Source organism: Bos mutus, chromosome 8 (genome assembly GCF_027580195.1).
Source record: "Bos mutus isolate GX-2022 chromosome 8, NWIPB_WYAK_1.1, whole genome shotgun sequence".
Taxonomy (NCBI): Eukaryota; Metazoa; Chordata; class Mammalia; order Artiodactyla; family Bovidae; genus Bos; species Bos mutus.
Window position 1 is genome coordinate 2292173 of NC_091624.1, and position 17925 is coordinate 2310097.

At 55.3% G+C, this 17925-nt stretch overlaps 1 protein-coding gene across 1 annotated transcript in view; it reads right to left on the bottom strand.

The window, feature by feature from the left end:
- Positions 1-7434, bottom strand: part of GSN (gelsolin) — a 31346-nt gene extending 23912 nt beyond the window's left edge. The window contains 3 exon segments of the mRNA XM_070374976.1: positions 4820-4974; positions 5613-5817; positions 7239-7434. Of these exon segments, the coding sequence (XP_070231077.1) occupies positions 4820-4974; positions 5613-5817; positions 7239-7379 (501 nt within the window). The 5' untranslated portion in view covers positions 7380-7434.
- Positions 7435-17925: the final 10491 nt, after the last annotated feature.

Genomic DNA, 17925 nt, shown 5'->3' on the forward strand with positions numbered 1-17925 from the left:
CGGAATGAGACGCCCACGCGCCACAACTAGACAAAAACCCGCCCAGCAAGGCAAAAAAAACCAACTACCCTCAGGACGGGAGAAAGTCAAGTGGGCTGGGTGTCCTCATGAGCAGTCCCCAGCCCTGGATGCTCACCGGCCCCAAGCCCCAGGGAGGGCAAGTCAGAGAAGAGAAGGTGCTCACAAGCTTCCCATTTCACCCATGAGTATACTGAAGAAGGGGTCGCAAAGAGTCAGACATGACTGAGCGATGAAACTCAACTGCACTGATACTGAAGACCAGCGAAGTGAAGTGACTTACTCAAGGGCACTCAGTGAGCATGTGGCAAAGCTACGGAGTATAACTCCGTCTCCCGTTTCCAAAGCTGCACACGTCATGGGCCACTAAGGCTGGAACTGTGGCCACCCTCCTCCCCTCCCAGGTCCCTTGCTGACGCCTCACCTTGCAGAGCAAAGCCAGGTCTGACTTGCTGCACTGAGTCCATGAGGGCAAGGGACAAACGGAGTGTGATTGGGTTCCTATTACATCTACACACAGCAAGGAACACAGAACTGGCTGTGACATGATAATGCCATTGTGCCGGGCATTCTGCAGGAGTCATCTGTGAGGGAGGCATCATTATCACCATCTTACAGATGCAGAGAACGGATGCCGGAAGCAGAGAGACCTGCCTGAGATCTCAAAGCTAGTAAGTGGTGGAGCTAGGTTTCAAACCCGGGTGTAAACGAATGTGTAAGGTCCACATTTTCCCCCAACGGCAGGTTTGCTTAGAGCCCAGGTCACCAGGGTCATCCAGGATGGGAGGCAGGAACGAACACTGTCCTGAGCAGGGTCAAGTAGAAACGTGTTCTCCCTGTTGTGAGTGGGAGCGCCCTCTGGTGTCCGTTCTTGGTACCAGCGTGAAGCCTTTCAACAGCACCCCCTTGGTAGGGCTCAGCAGGACCGCCTTGGTCTTCTCAGAGCCTTGTTTTCCACCTGGCTTCAGAGGCCTTCCAACTGGGAAGCATGTGAGGAAGGGCAGCTGGGGAAGACGATTCAGTGCCCCATGCTCATCTGGAAGTGACCGCGCAGGTTGCGTCTTACCAAGTCCATGCCAGGCTCCTCCGTCATGGACGTGCAATGTGGTCCCCACAAACTCCTGAGGTCCCAAATCTCATCATCCCACTTTTCAGGCAAGAAAATTGAGGTGCAAAGAGGTCCAGCCCCATGCCCAGGGTCCCAGCTAATTGGTGGAAGTTTTACCCCCAAGTTTGCCCTTCCTGGGACCAGTCTTGCCCAGGTCCACCAGCCCAGGACCTCCTGAGTGTCTATGGGCAGTGCTCACCCCGGGACCCCACATGTGGAGGTAAAGAGACAGTGGATCTGAAAAGCTTTTCCAAAAGGTGCTGAACGGACACAATGACCATTTCCATGGATTCCTTAGAGACGAGGAAATGGGAAAATGAGGGAAGAGAAAGACCCTTAACATTTTTTAATACATCTCTAAAATATTTTACTTGTTCAAGCATGTCTTCTATTTTTTGTCCAAAAAAATTAAAAACTTTTCTTTTAAAAAAGGAAAAGGGTTGTTCAATGTCATAAATCTCAGCTCCAATAAATTTTATATATGAATTTATAAATTAAAAGATACAGATTTCTAATGAGTATGGACAGGCATTTCCTGATTGATTAACTCCTCTAATCTTACTGATCTAGGAAATTGGACTTGGAAAGATCAGTTCATACAAAAATAAAAGCAAGCTCCCAGGAGACATTAGTGAATCTCCAAGCATAAGGGGCAAGGGTTTTTTGTAAAGTTTTACTATTTTTTTATTATTTTTACTTTAATATTTAAGATTGATTGCTGCTTTCTGTGGTCTAATCATTAGTGGACAGAGATTGGCATCAAATTATTTGAACAAAATTTAATGGAATACTTTTTAAAAGCTACTTTCCAAATTAAAGTGAAGACACACACATATAAATATATACATCTATATGTTCATATATAGAGAGAAAAATTACATACCATTTGGTGTATATCTCCAAGAGTAGAATCATGGGCAACTTTACTTACTAAAAGCCTTATTTCTATGTTTGACATTTTACAATAAGCGTGTATTATACTTGTAGTCTGAAGAAAGGTAAAAGCTATAAAAATCTACCTTTTAAAAATATGTTAAGCTCTTTATAAAACAAAGAAAAACCTATTGACTGGCACTGATCCCATCCACCCTCTAATTTCTGGGTTCCTTATCTAAAAACAGGAGGGAGGACAGGAAGGACCCAAGGGATTCTGTGGGTTTCCCACTGTGTTCCTCAGGGTCAGGGGCTTCCAGGACTCAGCCCAGCCCAGACTCTGCTGGAACAAAGGGTTTCAGATAACCCAGCTCCTTGGGGTCTCTGGGGTTCTATCCGAAAGTCAAGAGGAGGAGGAGGAAGAAGAAAAAGAGGAGGAGGAGGAAGAAGAAAAAGAGGAGGAGGGATCAAAAACAGTGCATTTGAAGGATCTGAGGGTCACAGAGCAAGATAAGACGGGCCCTAGGAAAACCCTATCTAGGGGCTCTCGTCCCTTCCCTGCCCCTGCTCACACCCCGAGCACAGAACCGGCTTCGAGGAGCAGGCTTTCACAGAAACAAGTCTTGCATAACAAGCTCTGCTCCTTGGAGATCCATAATTGATGAGGGCGCCAGGCCGGGAGCCTTGGGCTGGGCCTGCCGAGGGCAGGGGCGACCAGAGGACTCGCGGGAAGGGGAAAACAGGACCAGCCGTGGACCTCAAGTTCCCACCAAAAGCAGGGCCTTTGAGGACTGAAGCCAAAGGCAGGAGGGGTTGGGAACCCCTCCCCTAGAGCATCCTCAGAGTACGTACGGTCCAAGAACATCCTGGGAAAATCACCAGAGCAGGGAGGAGACTTGCTAAACATGTAAATTCCTGGGCTCCATCTGAGCTAAGATAAGAGACCAGAGAGTCTTCAAATGTTTCTCTGAACTAGCCCCTTCATATCTGGGTTTAAATCCCAGCTCAATCGCTTACCAGCTCCGTAAGCCGCTTAGTCTGTCCACAAGTTAAGTCGCTGCTGTCCACACAGCAACACCAGGAAGCAGGCGCTGCTGCTCAAGGGGCCTGATAAGTACTTGCTGGAAGGAAGGACGAACAGGGAGCGTGTGCCAGGACCACGCGGAGGCACGCGGCAGGCAGAAGGGCAGCCTCCTGGTTAAGTGCTCCTTCCACCTTCTGCTCTAGGAGCTGCAAAAAGTCCTGGTCTTTCTCCCCGTCCAGGGCCTGGCTTCCTAACTTCTCTCCTTCTGCTGGTACCAGGGCCCCAGAGGAGACTCCAGAAAACGTAGAGCTGGACAGGTCTGTAGAAGGCGCTCTAGGGAGGGGGGAACTGGCCGACAGGGGGCGCTAGGAGGCTCCAGGGAATCCAGCCCAGCTTCACCCAGCCCAGGGCTGAGGCCCAGTTCCCAGGACACACCCTGCCCTCTGCCATCTCTAGAGCTTTCCCATCATCTAATCCCTGGCGTGTCAGCTGGGCAGACAGCATCACCACCCGGCTAACACGAAGGAACTGGAGGCCCAGAGATGGACAATGACTTCTCGAAGGTCACACAGCATATCAGCAGCGTGCTGATGCTGCTGCTAAGTCACTTCAGTCGTGTCCGACTCTGTGTGACCCCATAGACGGCAGCCCACCAGGCTCCCCCGTCCCTGGGATTCTCCAGGCAAGAACACTGGAGGGGGTTGCCATTTCCTTCTCCAATGCATGCAAGTGAAAAGTGAAAGCGAAGTAGCTCAGTCGTGTCCGACTCTTAGCGACCCCATGGACTGCAGCCCACCAGGCTTCTCCGTCCATGGGATTCTCCAGGCAAGAGTACTGGAGTGGGGTGCCATCGCCTTCTCCGATCAGCAGCGTAGATGAGGCTTAATACTACCCTGGACCCCTGCTCACGAAAGGCAGATTGGTGTACTGGGAAAAAGCTGGGAGTCAGGAAACGTGGGCTCCAGTTCTGGCTCGGAGGCTGACTTGCTGTTTGATCTGGAGCATTCCTTAACCTCTCTGTGCCTCAGTTTCTCCTCCCTCCCTTAAAATAAGAGGTCTGCCTTCTGACGTTAAGGCCATCAAAGCTTGTGATCCCTTCCCTATGCTGACCAAAGAGAACCCCGTTCCAAGAGGCCAGGCCCCGTGCACAGCATCTTCCAGCTTGCCTTCACCAAACCCTCTCCGCAGGCCTGGAGGGCAGGTGCAAGTGGCTGTCACGTAACCAAAGAGGACAGGGAGGCTCCGGGAGGCCAAGTGGCTGCCGGAAGTCACAGGGCATATTGGCAACAGCCTCCTGGGGCTCCCAGCGTGGCTCTGCTCAGCCCCACCTGACTAGGGGCTGGAGCTCAGAGTCTTCAGAGTTCAACAAACAGGAAGAGAATGGGATCGAGGGTCCCCTTTCAAATATCGAACATAGGCCCCTCTGTTGGCAGGGTCTCAGAACTAAAGGATACAGGCTCAAGCCCTGGGCATGCTAGGTTTGCATAGGGCAAATGCTATACACAGGGCATAGGGCCCCTGTGGCCCACCTTTTACTGCTGGGGCGAGGAGTCCACCTTGTGGAGTGACCGAAAATTTCTTCTCTCAATTTAATAAGAGACCAGAGGCTCAGAGAGGGCGTGTGATTTGTCCAAGGTCACACAGCTAGCAAGGGCCCGAAACTCAAAGCCAGGGCTAGCCAGCTCCAAGGGCTGAGCTCTGGCCTGTCTGCCTACACACCCGCACGAGCCTGAAAGCTGGACGGGCAGGAGTGAGCCCGGCCAGTGGGGCCTCTGTCCCCGCTGCCCAGCACCCACCTTGTACTTGAGGCCGGACTTGAAGTAGCCGAGGAAGGTGGCCGACTCGAAGCCCTGGACCTCGCGGTGCTGCACAGCCCGGCCGTTCAGGTAGTCGTCCAGCTGCACGGTGAAGATGGCGGCTGCCCCGCTCTCGTCCTGGCTGCATTCATTGCCTGCGGGACGTCAGAGGGCATGAGCCTGGCTCCCGGCCAGCGGCCCCAGCTGCCCACAGAGGAGGCGTCTGGAGCCCCTGGCAGTGCCTGAGCCTGGCTGGAGAAGCCGGGAAAGGCCCTGTCTCTTGTGAGCCTCACTGAATCCATCTGTATAATGGAGGAGGCGGGAGTTGACTCCAAGGTCTCTAAGAGTCCTCCCAGCACTCACTCACTCAAGGTCAGGCCAGGGAGCATCAGAGAGATCAAGGCACAGGGAGGGGCCAGGACTTCAGGCTCCCGACTGAAGGGCAAACTAGAATCTGGCTGGAAAGGGTGGGTCCTGGGTTTCTAAGCCACCGCCCACTCTGAGTCCATAGATAGTGGCCTGTTTAACCCTCACAACAGTCCTACAAGGGAGTCTGGTGCAATCATCACATCCTATTTACAGAGACACTGAATGTCTTGCCAAAGGGCAGAGCTAGGGTCTGAACTTGGGGAGGCTGCCTCTAGAGTCTTGGAAACATGTAACCAAGGGCCTGGCACTCACTTGATGCTCAGTAATCGCTAAATTCCCTTCGGGGCTTCCTGGGGACCAGGTCTCAAAGGTCTGTGCTTTACAGCAGAGGGGCCGGGGCGGGGCCGGGGCCGGGCCATCTCACCCAGCCAGTAGTGGAGGTCATACTGCAGGTTCCCATTCCTCAGCTGCACCGTCTTCAGGATGACATAGGCATCGCCTGTGAAGAAGTCTCCGTAAAGGTTGGGGGGCACGGGAACCAGGTCGAACTTCTCCACACGCCAGATCTGCAGGCCGGGCTCCTTCCCTGCCTTGAGGAACTCGGGGTGTTCCACCACCATGCTGCCCGGCTGCAAGAGACAGGGCAGAGCCTGAGCAAGGGCAGGGACCACAGTGGGGACAGACCCTGGGGCACGAGGGAGGCTGGTTTCCAGCACCAAGAGTACCTCAATTGAGCCTGACTCTCCCCACCGCGTCCTAGGACCCCGCCCTCGACGAGTGAGCACACAGGGCAGAGTTTAGGCTCCAAGCCCTGCCCTGGCCAGCATCTTTCGCTCCTTCTCATCTCCCTGGTGATGGGGGACAGAAGGCTCTCCCTCCCTTCTCCCTTCCTGTCTTAGTGCCAATTGGATGCAACAGCTGAGGCACGGAGGAGTTAAGCCAGGGACCCCCAGCTAGGAAATGACAGAGCAGGAACTGGCCCAGACTCCAAGAGCTTTGGGACCATGGGGAGACCCCTCAGATGGCAATGGTAAATCTGGGGGTGGCCAGGGGCTCAGCTTAAACCCTTCCAGCATCCTCGGTGGCCCTGAGAAGTAGAAGGGTCCTCACAGAGTTCATTATCCAACCCACCCTGCAGATCGGGAGACTGAGGCCCCAAGAGGTGAAGGGACTGTCTGCTTTGGCTCTTTTCCCCCCGCCCCATCCACGTCCCCATCACACCTCCATTCCAGAAGGGCCTAGACGGCTGAGCCCAGGCGGCCTCCTGCGCTGTCTGCCTCCTCCCTCCTGCCCCTAAAACCCCACCCCACCCCCAAATTCCATTTCTTGGAAAAGGCGAAAGGACGCAGCAGGGGTCTGCGGGAGCCTGCTGGAGACAAGGTGGTGGAGAACGGGGGACAGGCGGTCAGACCATGCGCGGGGCTGGAAACGGAGCGGAACGGGATGGTTAGCTGGGAGTCAGACGAGGGCAATCAGCAGGTGCGGGCCACCTCGGGCCGGATCTAGTGGAAGAAGTCAAAAAACCAGACGGGAGAACTCAGGCAGCGGAGTGGAGAACAGGAAGAACAACTGCAGCGAAGAGAAACCAGACAAGGCAGAGGTGGCATCAGAGACGGGAGAAGAAATCGCAGTGACGAAGGGAAGCAGGTGAAGGTGAGATGGTACAGGAAAGAGGAGGGAATCCAGGGAAGAGGGGAATCCTGTGAGAAATCAGATGAGAAAGAAGACTCTGAAATGAAAGGAGAAATCCCAGAGGGAAGGCGAGAAATGAGGCAGAGGGAAGGAGAAATCGGGAGGCAGAGATGGGTAAGAAGTCAGAAGGCAGCGCAGAGGGAAGAAATCCGGCCAAGGTGAGGTTAGCCTGTTGGGAGGGAAACAGCCAAGGCGGAGGCGCCCACCCCCTCCACCGGAGCCCCGGAAGCAGCAAGAGATACTTACAAAGCAACAAAACAGTTTTTCCATTCTAGACCTGAATTACTCCCCTTTTCCTAGAGCTGTATCTGCAAGAACTTACAATAAAGAGTTACTCCGGGGGCCCCCGGGCACTCACCCGCGCCTCGGTCACCCGCCCCTGCGGCGCCCGTGCCTGGGTCGCCCCCGGCGGCGCCGGGGTGGCCAAGCGGGCCGGCTGCGACAGCGCGCCCAGCGCCAGGACCAGCGCGCCCAGCAGCGCGCAGCGATGCGCAGCCATGGCAGCGACGGCGGCAGAAGACCCGGGAGGCAGGCAGGGGGCGGCCGGGGCCGCCAGGCTCGCCCCGGCCTTAAGTAGCCGCCCGGCCCACTCCGCCCAAGCTAGAGACCGCCCCGTTTGGGAGGGCGGAGGGCCGGGTTGGGCCCCCGCGGGCGGGGAGGGGCGGGAATCTGGCCTGGATTTTTTAAGAGACATCGGGGTTCCCACCGGGACCAACCCAACGGGTGCGGGTGCGGACGCCCCTTCACTCCAGCTCCGGGGTGGAGACCAGGCACAAGGCCTGGCATACAGCAGGTGCTAATTCAGTGCACACTAAATGGACACACGCATGAACGGCAGGGATCCACCCAGCTTGGCTTCCTGTGTGATCCACGCAGGACCCCTCCCCTCTCCACCCCTAACATCTCCAGCAAAAAATCACAGGAGCTAACTAAGAGATATTGAAGGTTTTCAGCATCACATGAACATCCTTTATGGACTGGGTACTATTCACAGCCCCATTCTAAAGAGGTGGAAACAGCTCAGAACCGTCAAGCAATGTGCACACAACTAGGAAATTAAAGTCAAGACCAGCGCAGGTGGTCCGGGTGGATGGCCTGCTTAGGCAGCACGTGGCTGTCACCAGCTGCGGACACGGGTCAGGGGGCTGACCTTCACTGGACCCTTGAGCAAGCTGGACAGAGAGGGGCGAGCAGATCTCTCCACTTCTGGGACTGCAGGCTTTGCTGCTGCTGCTGCTAAGTCGCTTCAGTCGTGTCCGACTCTGTGCAACCCCATAGATGGCAGCCCACCAGGCTCCCCTGTCCCTGGGATTCTCCAGGCAAGAACACTGGAGTGGGTTGCCATTTCCTTCTCCAATGCATGAAAGGGAAAAGGGAAAGTGAAGTCGCTCAGTCGTGTCCAACTCTTAGAGACCCCATGGACTGCAGCCCACCAGGCTCCTCCGTCCATGGGATTCTCCAGGCAAGAGTACTGGAGTGGGGTGGGTCCTTGTGGTTGCAGCTCGATGCACCGGAGCTTTCTAGGGTTGCAGCAAGCAGGGGATATGCTCCAGTTGTGGGGCACGGGCTTCTCTCTGTGGTGCCTTCTCTTCCTGCGGAACACAGGCTGCGGGGCATAGGGCTTCAGCAGTTGTGGCCCACCGGCTTCCTTGCCCCAAGGCATATGATGTCTTCCCTGACCACCCCCTGCCTTGGCAGGTGGATTTTTAACCACTGGACCACCAGGGAAGTCTAAAAGTTATTTGTTAAAAGTTTGTTTTTAATCAAAACTTACAAGTCACTTCATTTATACAAAGTTTCACCTCTCAACCCCACTTACTTGTACCTCCAGGCAACCAACCCACATCTAGCTTCCTCCTTCAGCTGATGGTTTCGTGGTCTGCCTTCATGTCGTAGGCAACCAGCCTTTGTTGTTTGGGGTTTGGGGGTGGGGTGGGGGGTTGTTTGTTTTGTTTTTGCTCTTGTGTTTTCAGTTTTAGATCCCATCTATGGTTCTCTCTGAGGAAGACAAGGATTTGAGCCTCCTCCCCTTTTGCCCAGGCTCCCTTCCCATCCTTTATTCTCCTGGAGACTTACAGTCATTGGGTTACAAGTGCTATTCAGACTCACCCAGGCCTGCTTCCCACCTTCAACAACCCCTCTTCCCACCCTCCCACTACTCTGCTGGACTCAATTTCTCTGTTTCCTAGTTCCCTTTGCAGTTCCTTTGAGAAAGGAGACTCCTTTCTCAGTAACAGGGAAATGCAATGACAGAGAAAAAAGGAGCTGGAGACCTGGGCTTGACGCCCAGCTCCACTGTAAGCTACTTTCTTCCTCTCTGCCTCAGTCTCCTCATCTAGTAAATGGGTATAAAGTGGTTGCTGAGAATCCAATCCGTCTGTGTGTGAAAATGGCCTGGTCTGCCAGTGAGTAAATGGGAGTTCCTGTCCTCCTTCCCCGCGAGCTCCAGTCATCCGTCCCAGCTCCTCCTGGAGCCCAGCTTCTGTCTAATCAGGCTGAAGTTTGCCCTCCATCACACACAACTTCCTCCCATTTAAGGGGGACTGTGGGTCAGATAAAGGGCTAAAGGAACACACACAGAGGAGATAAATCAGACTGCAGGGATTATAAGAAGGCTTCACGGACAAAGGCACTTATGACCTGGGCCTTGAAGGACAGGGAGGAGGGAGATTGAGAAGAGAGGCGTTCCAGGGACGGAACAGCATGGGCAAAGGGCAAGCAAGCACAGGCCCCGCAGTGACCGACAGGGATCCCGCCTGAAACACCGGGACAGGAAGAGACGAGGCTCGAGAGGGCGGCAGAGGCCACGGGGGCCCGTGTGCCACGCTCAGGACTCGGAAAGGTTTTTAAGATGTATATGGGTATGGGTGAAGAGTTTCTCAGAGAGCCTGTTTTTTGTTTTATTTATTTCCTTATTTTTGGCTACGCCGGGTATTCATTACTGCAAGCGGGCTTTCTCTAGTTGCAGCAAACGGGGGCTCCTCTCCATTGCAACGTGCAGGCTTCTCCTCGCAGGGGCTTCTCTCATTGCAGAGCCTGGATGCTACAGCACGGGCTCAAGAGTCGTGGCGCCCAGGCTCAGCTGCCCTGCGGCCTGTGGCATCTTCCCAGACCAGGGATCCAACCTGTCTCCCCTGCAGTGGCAGGTGACTTCTAAACCACTGGCCCACCAGGGAAATCCCGGAAGAGTCTGCATTTTATCTTAGTGTCCGCGGGGACCCACAAGAGGTGCCTGACTTCTCAAGGCTGTATGTCTAGTTCTGGGCCTGCAGAGCCCGCACTGGATGTCTCTGGCCTAAACTCAGAGAGCCCCTTCCCTCTCCCTAGGCATTTGGAGGATGATAAAACCCCCCTGTTCTCATACGTGCCTGACGGAAGCATAACCCAGTTTCCCCTCTCTGGAGAGCAACTGACATCTATACAAATTCAAGACACGCAGTGTGACAACAGAGCCATTTCCTTCAGGTTGACTTACAGAGGGACACAGAAATATACGTGCCAGGAGGTCCACTGAAGCATTGCTGGAAGAAATCTGGAAAGGACCCAAAGGTCCTGGTTAAATAAATCATGGAGCCGCCAGACAATGGGCCACTCCGCGGCTGTGCAAAAAGAATGAGCCAGCGCAGGCCGTGCCCAGCACACAGTAGGCAGTCAATGAACATGGCCTGATCCCAAAGTGCAAGACAGCAAATTGTACAGCGACTCTACGGTGGCTCCTCTCTTCTGTTTTATAAGGGTGTCTGTTTGTGCATATACTTTCTCCTTAAGAAAATCAAGAGAGTAAACACCAAACTGTCAAGTCAGTTTGTTTGAAAGAGATGAAGAATTCGGGGTTAGGCACCCACATCGCGGCAGCTGGCATGAGCGAACACTTTAGGGCGATGAAAACATTCCAACACTGGACTATAGTGCTGATTACCCAACCGAAAAAGGTGCTAAAAATCATAACACTGTCTGCTTACAATGGGTGAATTGTTAATGGTATCTATATTACACCTCAGTATACTTGTGTGAAAAAATTTTTCAATGTGCTATAGGCTTTGAAACTATTTACAAGTGTTTCTCCGATGTAGTTTTTTTTCAATTACAGACTGATCTAGGAATAATACCTTAAAAACAGATACAGTAATATCTGCTCATTAGACAATTTGGAAAATTCAAACCAGCAGGAAGAGGAAATTTCCTTGTCATCCCCAGCCACCCCCAACCCCCACCCCAAGTGAACCTAAGCCGGCAACCAGCCCAGCCGAGCAGTCCCTTCTGCTCAGCTGGTGATTAACAGAGGGCTGGTGTGGCTCGGCCTTGGTCCCAGGGGTCACAGCCCACCAGCCAGGGTCACTGACCCCAGGTTAATGATCACAAAGGCCCCTGCAGCTGTGCCTGTCACACAGCTCTGAAGCCTGGGTCCCTGGCACTGGAGACCCGTGGAACAGGCCCTGGCCCCTGCCCTCGGGGCATCCATAGCCTGGAAACTCTCACTGCAGGGCAGTGATGTGCAGAGACTGTGATGGGACCACAGCTCCTGGGCTCCCTGCCCGGAAGGGAATGTACGGGTTCACAAGAGCGGGGAGAGCTTAAGTGCAAAAGAAAAACCTCTGAGTAGGAGGGAGGAGCTCCCCACCCCGTGCCAGGCTTGCCTCTGCTGCTGGCTTCCTGGGTGACTTTGGGCATATCACCGTCCTCACCTGCCCTTCAGGTCTCCATACGGAAAAGAACGGCCAGGCCCTGCCGCTCCGACCCCGAGAACTCTCGTTCTCGGCCCCAGCATCCCCCAGATCCTGGCTCTGCGACCACATCAGGAACCTACAGGTCTCTGGGCCTCAAAGTTCCCACCTGTAAAATGGGGACACTTGTCCAGGGCACCTCCACAGGTCCTTCTGAAGCAGACAGTGCAGAGCCCCCGCCCTACACAAGGCGGGCCCAGCATCACTAGTAGCTGCGTGCCTCCGCACCTCTGGGTCTGCATGTCTCTAGGAGAAGACAGGAAGGAGAGGAGGTGGGCTCCGAGCCTGAGTCTCTTCACAGCGACCAGGAAGCGGAGATTCAGGGAGTTCCAGGCACTTGGCTCAGGGGCCTTCAGCTGGAAAGAGGCGCTCCTGGGATTCAAGCTCAAGTCTGGCTGGCTCCAGCGCCCAGACTCTATCTGGGGCTCAGGCAGGGCCCCCAGCACCATCCCGCCTGGGCAGCAAGGGAACAGCAGTACCTATTACAGGTGAAGGGATGCAGCTGCTGACCCAGGCAAGCCCAAGCCAAGCCTAGCAGCCCGGACTCTCTGGGGTGGCGTCTCTGCCGCACCTCCCTGGCTGCAGAGGGCAGCCCAGGAAAGCCCTCCAGCCCTGCACCTGAGAGCACCCAGGACAGAGGCACGACCAGGAAGGTCCCCGGGCTGCAGCCTCTGGGCGGAGGGCGAACCGTGGCGTCTACACTCTGTGCCACTCCCAGGGTGTACAGGGCACGCAGGACGGCATGGCCCCCTGTGCCGGGAGCAGCCTGCTCTGCCACCAGTTGCTACGTGAGCACGCCTTAGCCCCTGCCCTCTCTGAACCGCAAGAGACCCCTCGCCCTCTGATCTCAGGCGTTCTGGCTCCTGCCTAGCGCTCCGCACAGTAGGCAGTTTTCAGCATCCAACCACATCCCTCCCCTGCAGTTCGACACAGGACGGCCACCGCCCGCCACCAGCTTTGGCCCTGCTCCCTTGGAGACCTCAGGCTAGCCTCCATGTCTCCGTGGGCCTCCCAAGGCCACTACCCGCGCCGGGAGGAGGCAGCCTCACCCTCCGCCCCCGGCCACAGTGTACAAAAGGTCTTGGCCACTCCTGGAAGACACCACCCTGCTCTCTTCTCTTCACACCAAACACTGTTGTTCTTGATTCTCAGGCAGCCGGCCACTCACGAGCAGCTGTCTTTTTCGGAGCTTGTTTGCTTTCTGGCTCACGGCTGGGTTCTGGGTCCTCCTGGGAATACCCGCCCTGCTGGCCGGGGTTTTGTTAAATAGGCAACAGTCAGTAAACAGAGAAGCCAGTTATGAAACCCGGTAAAACTGGACAGGGCCTCAGTATGGGGAGCCCTGGGGACCTGAAAGAACATGTGTTTCAGAATCTGGGAGACTCAGCGCCTGTGGTCAGGGCCTCAGTTTCCGAATCTGTAAAATGGGAAGCTCGCAGGGCAGTGAGGAGGGCCAAGGCCTGACACACAGCACAGATGGAGCTCCGAGTCAGTGCCCCGTGTGTGAGCTGGCTTCTTTGCACAGAGGCCTCTCAGCATGTACACACCACGTGTGAGCAGTTAGTGGTGCCGGAGAAAGGTTACAGATTTCACAGTGAGATTCTTGAGCTCAGGTCTGGGCTGTGTGACCCAGAGCAAGCTGCTTTCCCTCTCTGAGTGCTGGGTCACTCACTTGTAGAAAGGGACAGACTGCCCAGTTGCAGGGTGGTTGGGAGCTCTGGAGCAAGTAGCACAGAGTAGGGCTTATTTGTGGCAATGTTAAATAGTCCATTCTCTCTTTGCAGACTATAACCCCAAGAGCAAAAGTGTAACTTCTCAGAGTCACTTAGTGAGCACCACGCAGGGCAGAGGTCTCCGTTCCCAGGCCAGAGCCGAGGCCTGAGCCCACGACATGACAAGGCCCCCGGGAAGGGCCAGCTGGACCTCTGCCCTGGCTCCGTCCATTCTGGGCGAAGACAGCTGTTGGGGAGATGGCCAGTGAGGCTTGGCTGAAGCCACCTCCAAGAGGCCGCCTCTCCCAGGGCTCCAAGCCACTGGCTTTTTCCCAGCTTCCGGAGGCTACCCCACCTAATGCTGAGAGCCAGGACAGGACGTTCAGAAAGGACTAGCCCCGCCACTTCCTGACCCCATGCCCTGGGAGCAGCCAGATCTGGCCACGGGTGTGAGCCAGGGCCCTGCCTGCCAGGATCCCCTTTAAAGTCCGTCTCCCCTTCTCGGGGGAGGCAGCAACCCTGGGAGGCTGCAAACAGCTGCGAACAACTGTCCCCTAGCTGCCCCAGGACCCCACGGCCCACCGACAGGGAAGTCCAGGCACAAGCACACATCAGCGGCAGGACGAGGAGGCCCAACTCCAGGCACCGTGAAGCAGGACCAGGACAGGATGGGGGACGCAGCCTCACCTGCCAACTCCCAGGGCGGCAGGGCCTATGGGGCCCCAACCAGAGCCAGGAGCAGCAAGAGCCGCAGGAGGCAGCGCCCTGCTGCAAAGGGGAAGGGCTTCCCAGCAGGAAGAAAAACAGTCTGTGTGACTGTGGAAAGAGCTCCCGCCAGGAAAATCTGGGTATAAATCCCTGATCTACCACTTCCAGATGTGTGGCTTCTGCTCTCTGTGCCTCAATTTCCTCATCTGTAAAATGGGATTAGACTAGCTTCTTGCCGGGGTTGCTGCGAGAATTTTATAAAGTAAAAGACGTTTGGGGCTTAGCACAGTGCGCACGTACAGAGGAAGCTGTGGTGGTTGTTTGCTGGGGGCTTAGGAAGCCTCTGTTAATCTCTCTCTGACCCTTAAGTTCCTTATGTATAAAATCAGGGTTAAAATGTCTTTTTAAAAGGTGAGCGGAAGGATCTCCCTGGTGGTCCAGTGGGTAAGACGCTGTGCTCCCAGTGCAGGGGGCCAGGTTCAGTCTCTGATTGAGGAACTAGATCCCACAGGCTGCAACTAAGACCTGGCACAGCAAATAAGTAAACAAAATGAATTTTATTGAGGGTTGAACGAGACCATAAATGTGGAAGATTCCAGGATCATGCCTGACATAAGACAGAGGTTCAAAAATGCCAGTATCCTCCCCCTTCTCCAAAGAGATAAGGAGCGGCCCAGTGGTGGCCCAGCCAAGGAGACACAAGTGATAAGCAAACCAGCCCATCCCTAAAGACCCTTCGAGCCCTGGAACGTTAATAAGATTCTGAAAGGAACAGCAAGAGGCAAAATACATTTGTGCCTCTGGTCAAGCAAGGTTCCCTACCCACCCGCCCCTCCGCCCCCCATGCCGCCTCCCCACCCCACCCCCTCATCTGTCTGGGGATCACGTTCATCCTTCAGCAGCTCCCTAGGCCGATAATCACCATGATGGGAACCACAGTGTCAGGACCTCAGAGGACGGTGACAGGTCCCTCCTGCCGCAAGCTCCAAATGGAGCCTTTCTCTGTCCCAAAGCCCCTCACAGCCAGCAACGGCGGGAGCCCACCCTCGAGGCACCAGTTTGCACTCTGCAGGCAGAACTTCTGAGAATCATAAAGGGGACAGAGGAGACAGTACAGAACCCAGAACAGCGAGGGGAGCCTCGGCCCGCTCAGGGTACCGAAAATGACCAGCAGGGTGAGGGCTGTGCAAACTCCCATCCAGGAGGAAAACAAGATAATGTCCAGGTTGAGCATGGGCGGGGCCAGAATCCCTACCTCGGGGGGGCACTTGGGCAAATGGCCCTTTTGAGCGTTTCAATTTCCTCCTCTATAAAATGGGTTGGTAAGTCCTACCCTGGGGGTCGTCTGGGAAAACTGAAGGAGCTCCTGGTACACAGCAGGTGCTCAACAACCACAACAACCCCTGCAAACATGCCCACTGGCCTCCCGTACCCAGCCTTGACTTTCATCACTGCATCCTTGCCTCCAACGCAGTGGAGGGCTGGAGGGTCCCCGCCAAGGCTCGGAGACCTGGAGGCGCAGCTTGTGCCAAGGACAGGGACACGTCTCAGGAGAGGGTCTCCAGCCAGCACTTAAAGAGCCCACTTTGCCTCCCACCCCATCCACAAATCTCTTCATGATGCCCTCCCCTCTCCTCTGGTCTGCTCCCACCCCAAGGAACAAGGGCTCAATCCCAGCCCTGTCTCTTACCACTTAGGTGACCCTGAGCAAAGTGATTCAACCTTTCTGAGCCTGGGTCCTTGGGTACAGAATAGCCAGATTATCCCCCAGGCCTACCAGAACTTGACACCAGTATAGCGTGGTTAGAAATCCTTTGCAATTTATCTCAGACGCTGAACTACAATAGAGCTACCGGAGATTCAAAGATGTATTTTATCCTTGCTAATCCCTTTCATTTTAATAAAGCTTTTTAAAAACGTCCTTTCCCCCTCTCAAACATAAACAGAGCTATAAGACTGGAATGCTTGTGTTCCTTTCCCAGCTCCGAAAATAAGCATCGCCAGCTGGAAGAATTAATGAAATCCAGTCCACAGAGCACAGGGCTTGGCACGTGATAGAACTCCGGAATGGGCGTGGCCTCTTCCAGAATGGGCGTGGCCTCTGCCGGAATGGGTGTGGCCTCCTCTCCCCAGGGGTGCTTCCGGCCTCACCTCCATCTCGGTATCTGCCTAATCACCCGCCTCATCTTCTAGGTACCCCTCCTGAGAGCTTCCAGAACCCTCTGGGACACTCCAGAGTCAGGGCTGAGGCCAGAGCAGGGATGCTTAAGCCCCTCCGCGCTCCCCATTCACACTCATTTCCCCATCGGCCTCCCAGACGCTGTCCTGGTTCAGGGTCCCCATCTCCCCTGTGGAACCACTGCACCAGCTTCCTCGGTGCCTCCAACTCTCCATTATCCACAGAGATCACACCATTCCCGACTCAAGACCTTTCCGCAGCCCAGTGCAAACTGAAAGAAGTCAGGACTCCTAAGCTTGGCTCCTAAGGCCCTCTGGGACCCGGTGTCCACATGCTCTTACAGCCGCATCCCCTAGTCCCCGCACGCTATCCTCGACACCCTCTGCGACACCTCCTGCCTCTTCATCCTCAGCTTCCTGCAGCCAGGGGAGCAGGGGTCTAGCCTCAGCTCTGCTTCTGACTGTGAGACCTCGGGCCGGCTCTTTGGCTCTCTGAGCCTCAGTCTTCTCATCGGGCTCTTGGGGAGCTTGTGCAGATGAGACGCGATAAGGGAGTGAGCGCCAGATGTCGGGAGGGCTCCAGAAATGCAAGCCTGTGAGCTGCAGCCTTCTCCCTGCACTCTGACAACAGCTGGCAGGGCGGGATCGGTTCCTCCACCTCCGTAGGGGCGGGGCTCCCTCTCCCCTAAGCCCTGAACCAGAGGCTCACAGCCTGCAGCCGCAGCCAGGGAGGGGGACAGGACTGGGGGCGGCTTAGAGGAAAATTACTCTCCTCTGGCGCAGCCACCAGGGGCTCCCAGCTGCCTCTGACAGCGGGGAACTGGGGGCTGGCAGGCTCTGCCAGAGCCAAGGACTTGGCCCCAAGCCTTGACCGCGGTCTGAGCTGGTGGGATGGTGGCCCAGCGGGGTTGGGGGGGAGGCGGGCGGGGGTGGGGGGGTGGGGGGTTGGGGGGAGGCGGGCAGGGGAGGGTAGTTGCCCTGGGCCCCGCTCCTCTGGGACACTCCCTCTCTTTGGCAGAAGAGGAGGGAAAAATAAAAACAGACAGGCCTTTGTGAGAGGAAAATACCGGCTCCAGCCACTGCATGCTGGGGCCCCGGGGGCGGTGCTCTGAGAAAGGGACCCTACTGCCAAGCATCAAACCCCACACCCACCCTGGGGATCTTGTCCTGGCGTCACATGCCTAGCCTTGTGCTCCTCACACGTGTCCTGCCTGTGCACCCGGGGGGCACGGTCCTCCTGCCGTGTCCCACGTCACTCACACTTTGGATCACGCCCCCCGCATCATGCCACGTCTGCCGTATGAGGGACTCTGCACAGCTGGTCCCCGACTTGCAACGGTCCAACTTCATGATTTCCTGACTTTAGGATGGTGCGAAAGCAATACAAGTTCAGTAGAAATCGTACTTGGAGTTTTGATCTTTCCTGGGCCAGCGATGTTTCCCAGTCGGCCACACGATCCCAAGCGCAACAACCGGTAGGCTTACAACCATTCTGCACCCAGACAACCATTCTATTGTTCATTGACAGTACAGCATTCAATAAATTTCGTGGGACGACATTTAAAAAGTCTTCCTGTTAGATTTTGCCCAACTGTAGACTAGTGTAAGTGTTCTGAACACATATAAGGTAGGCTAGGCTATGAGGTATGAAGGTAAGATAGGAAAAGTGTATGACTGGAAAAGTGTATCAATGAAATGCATTGATAAACTTGAGATTTTTTCA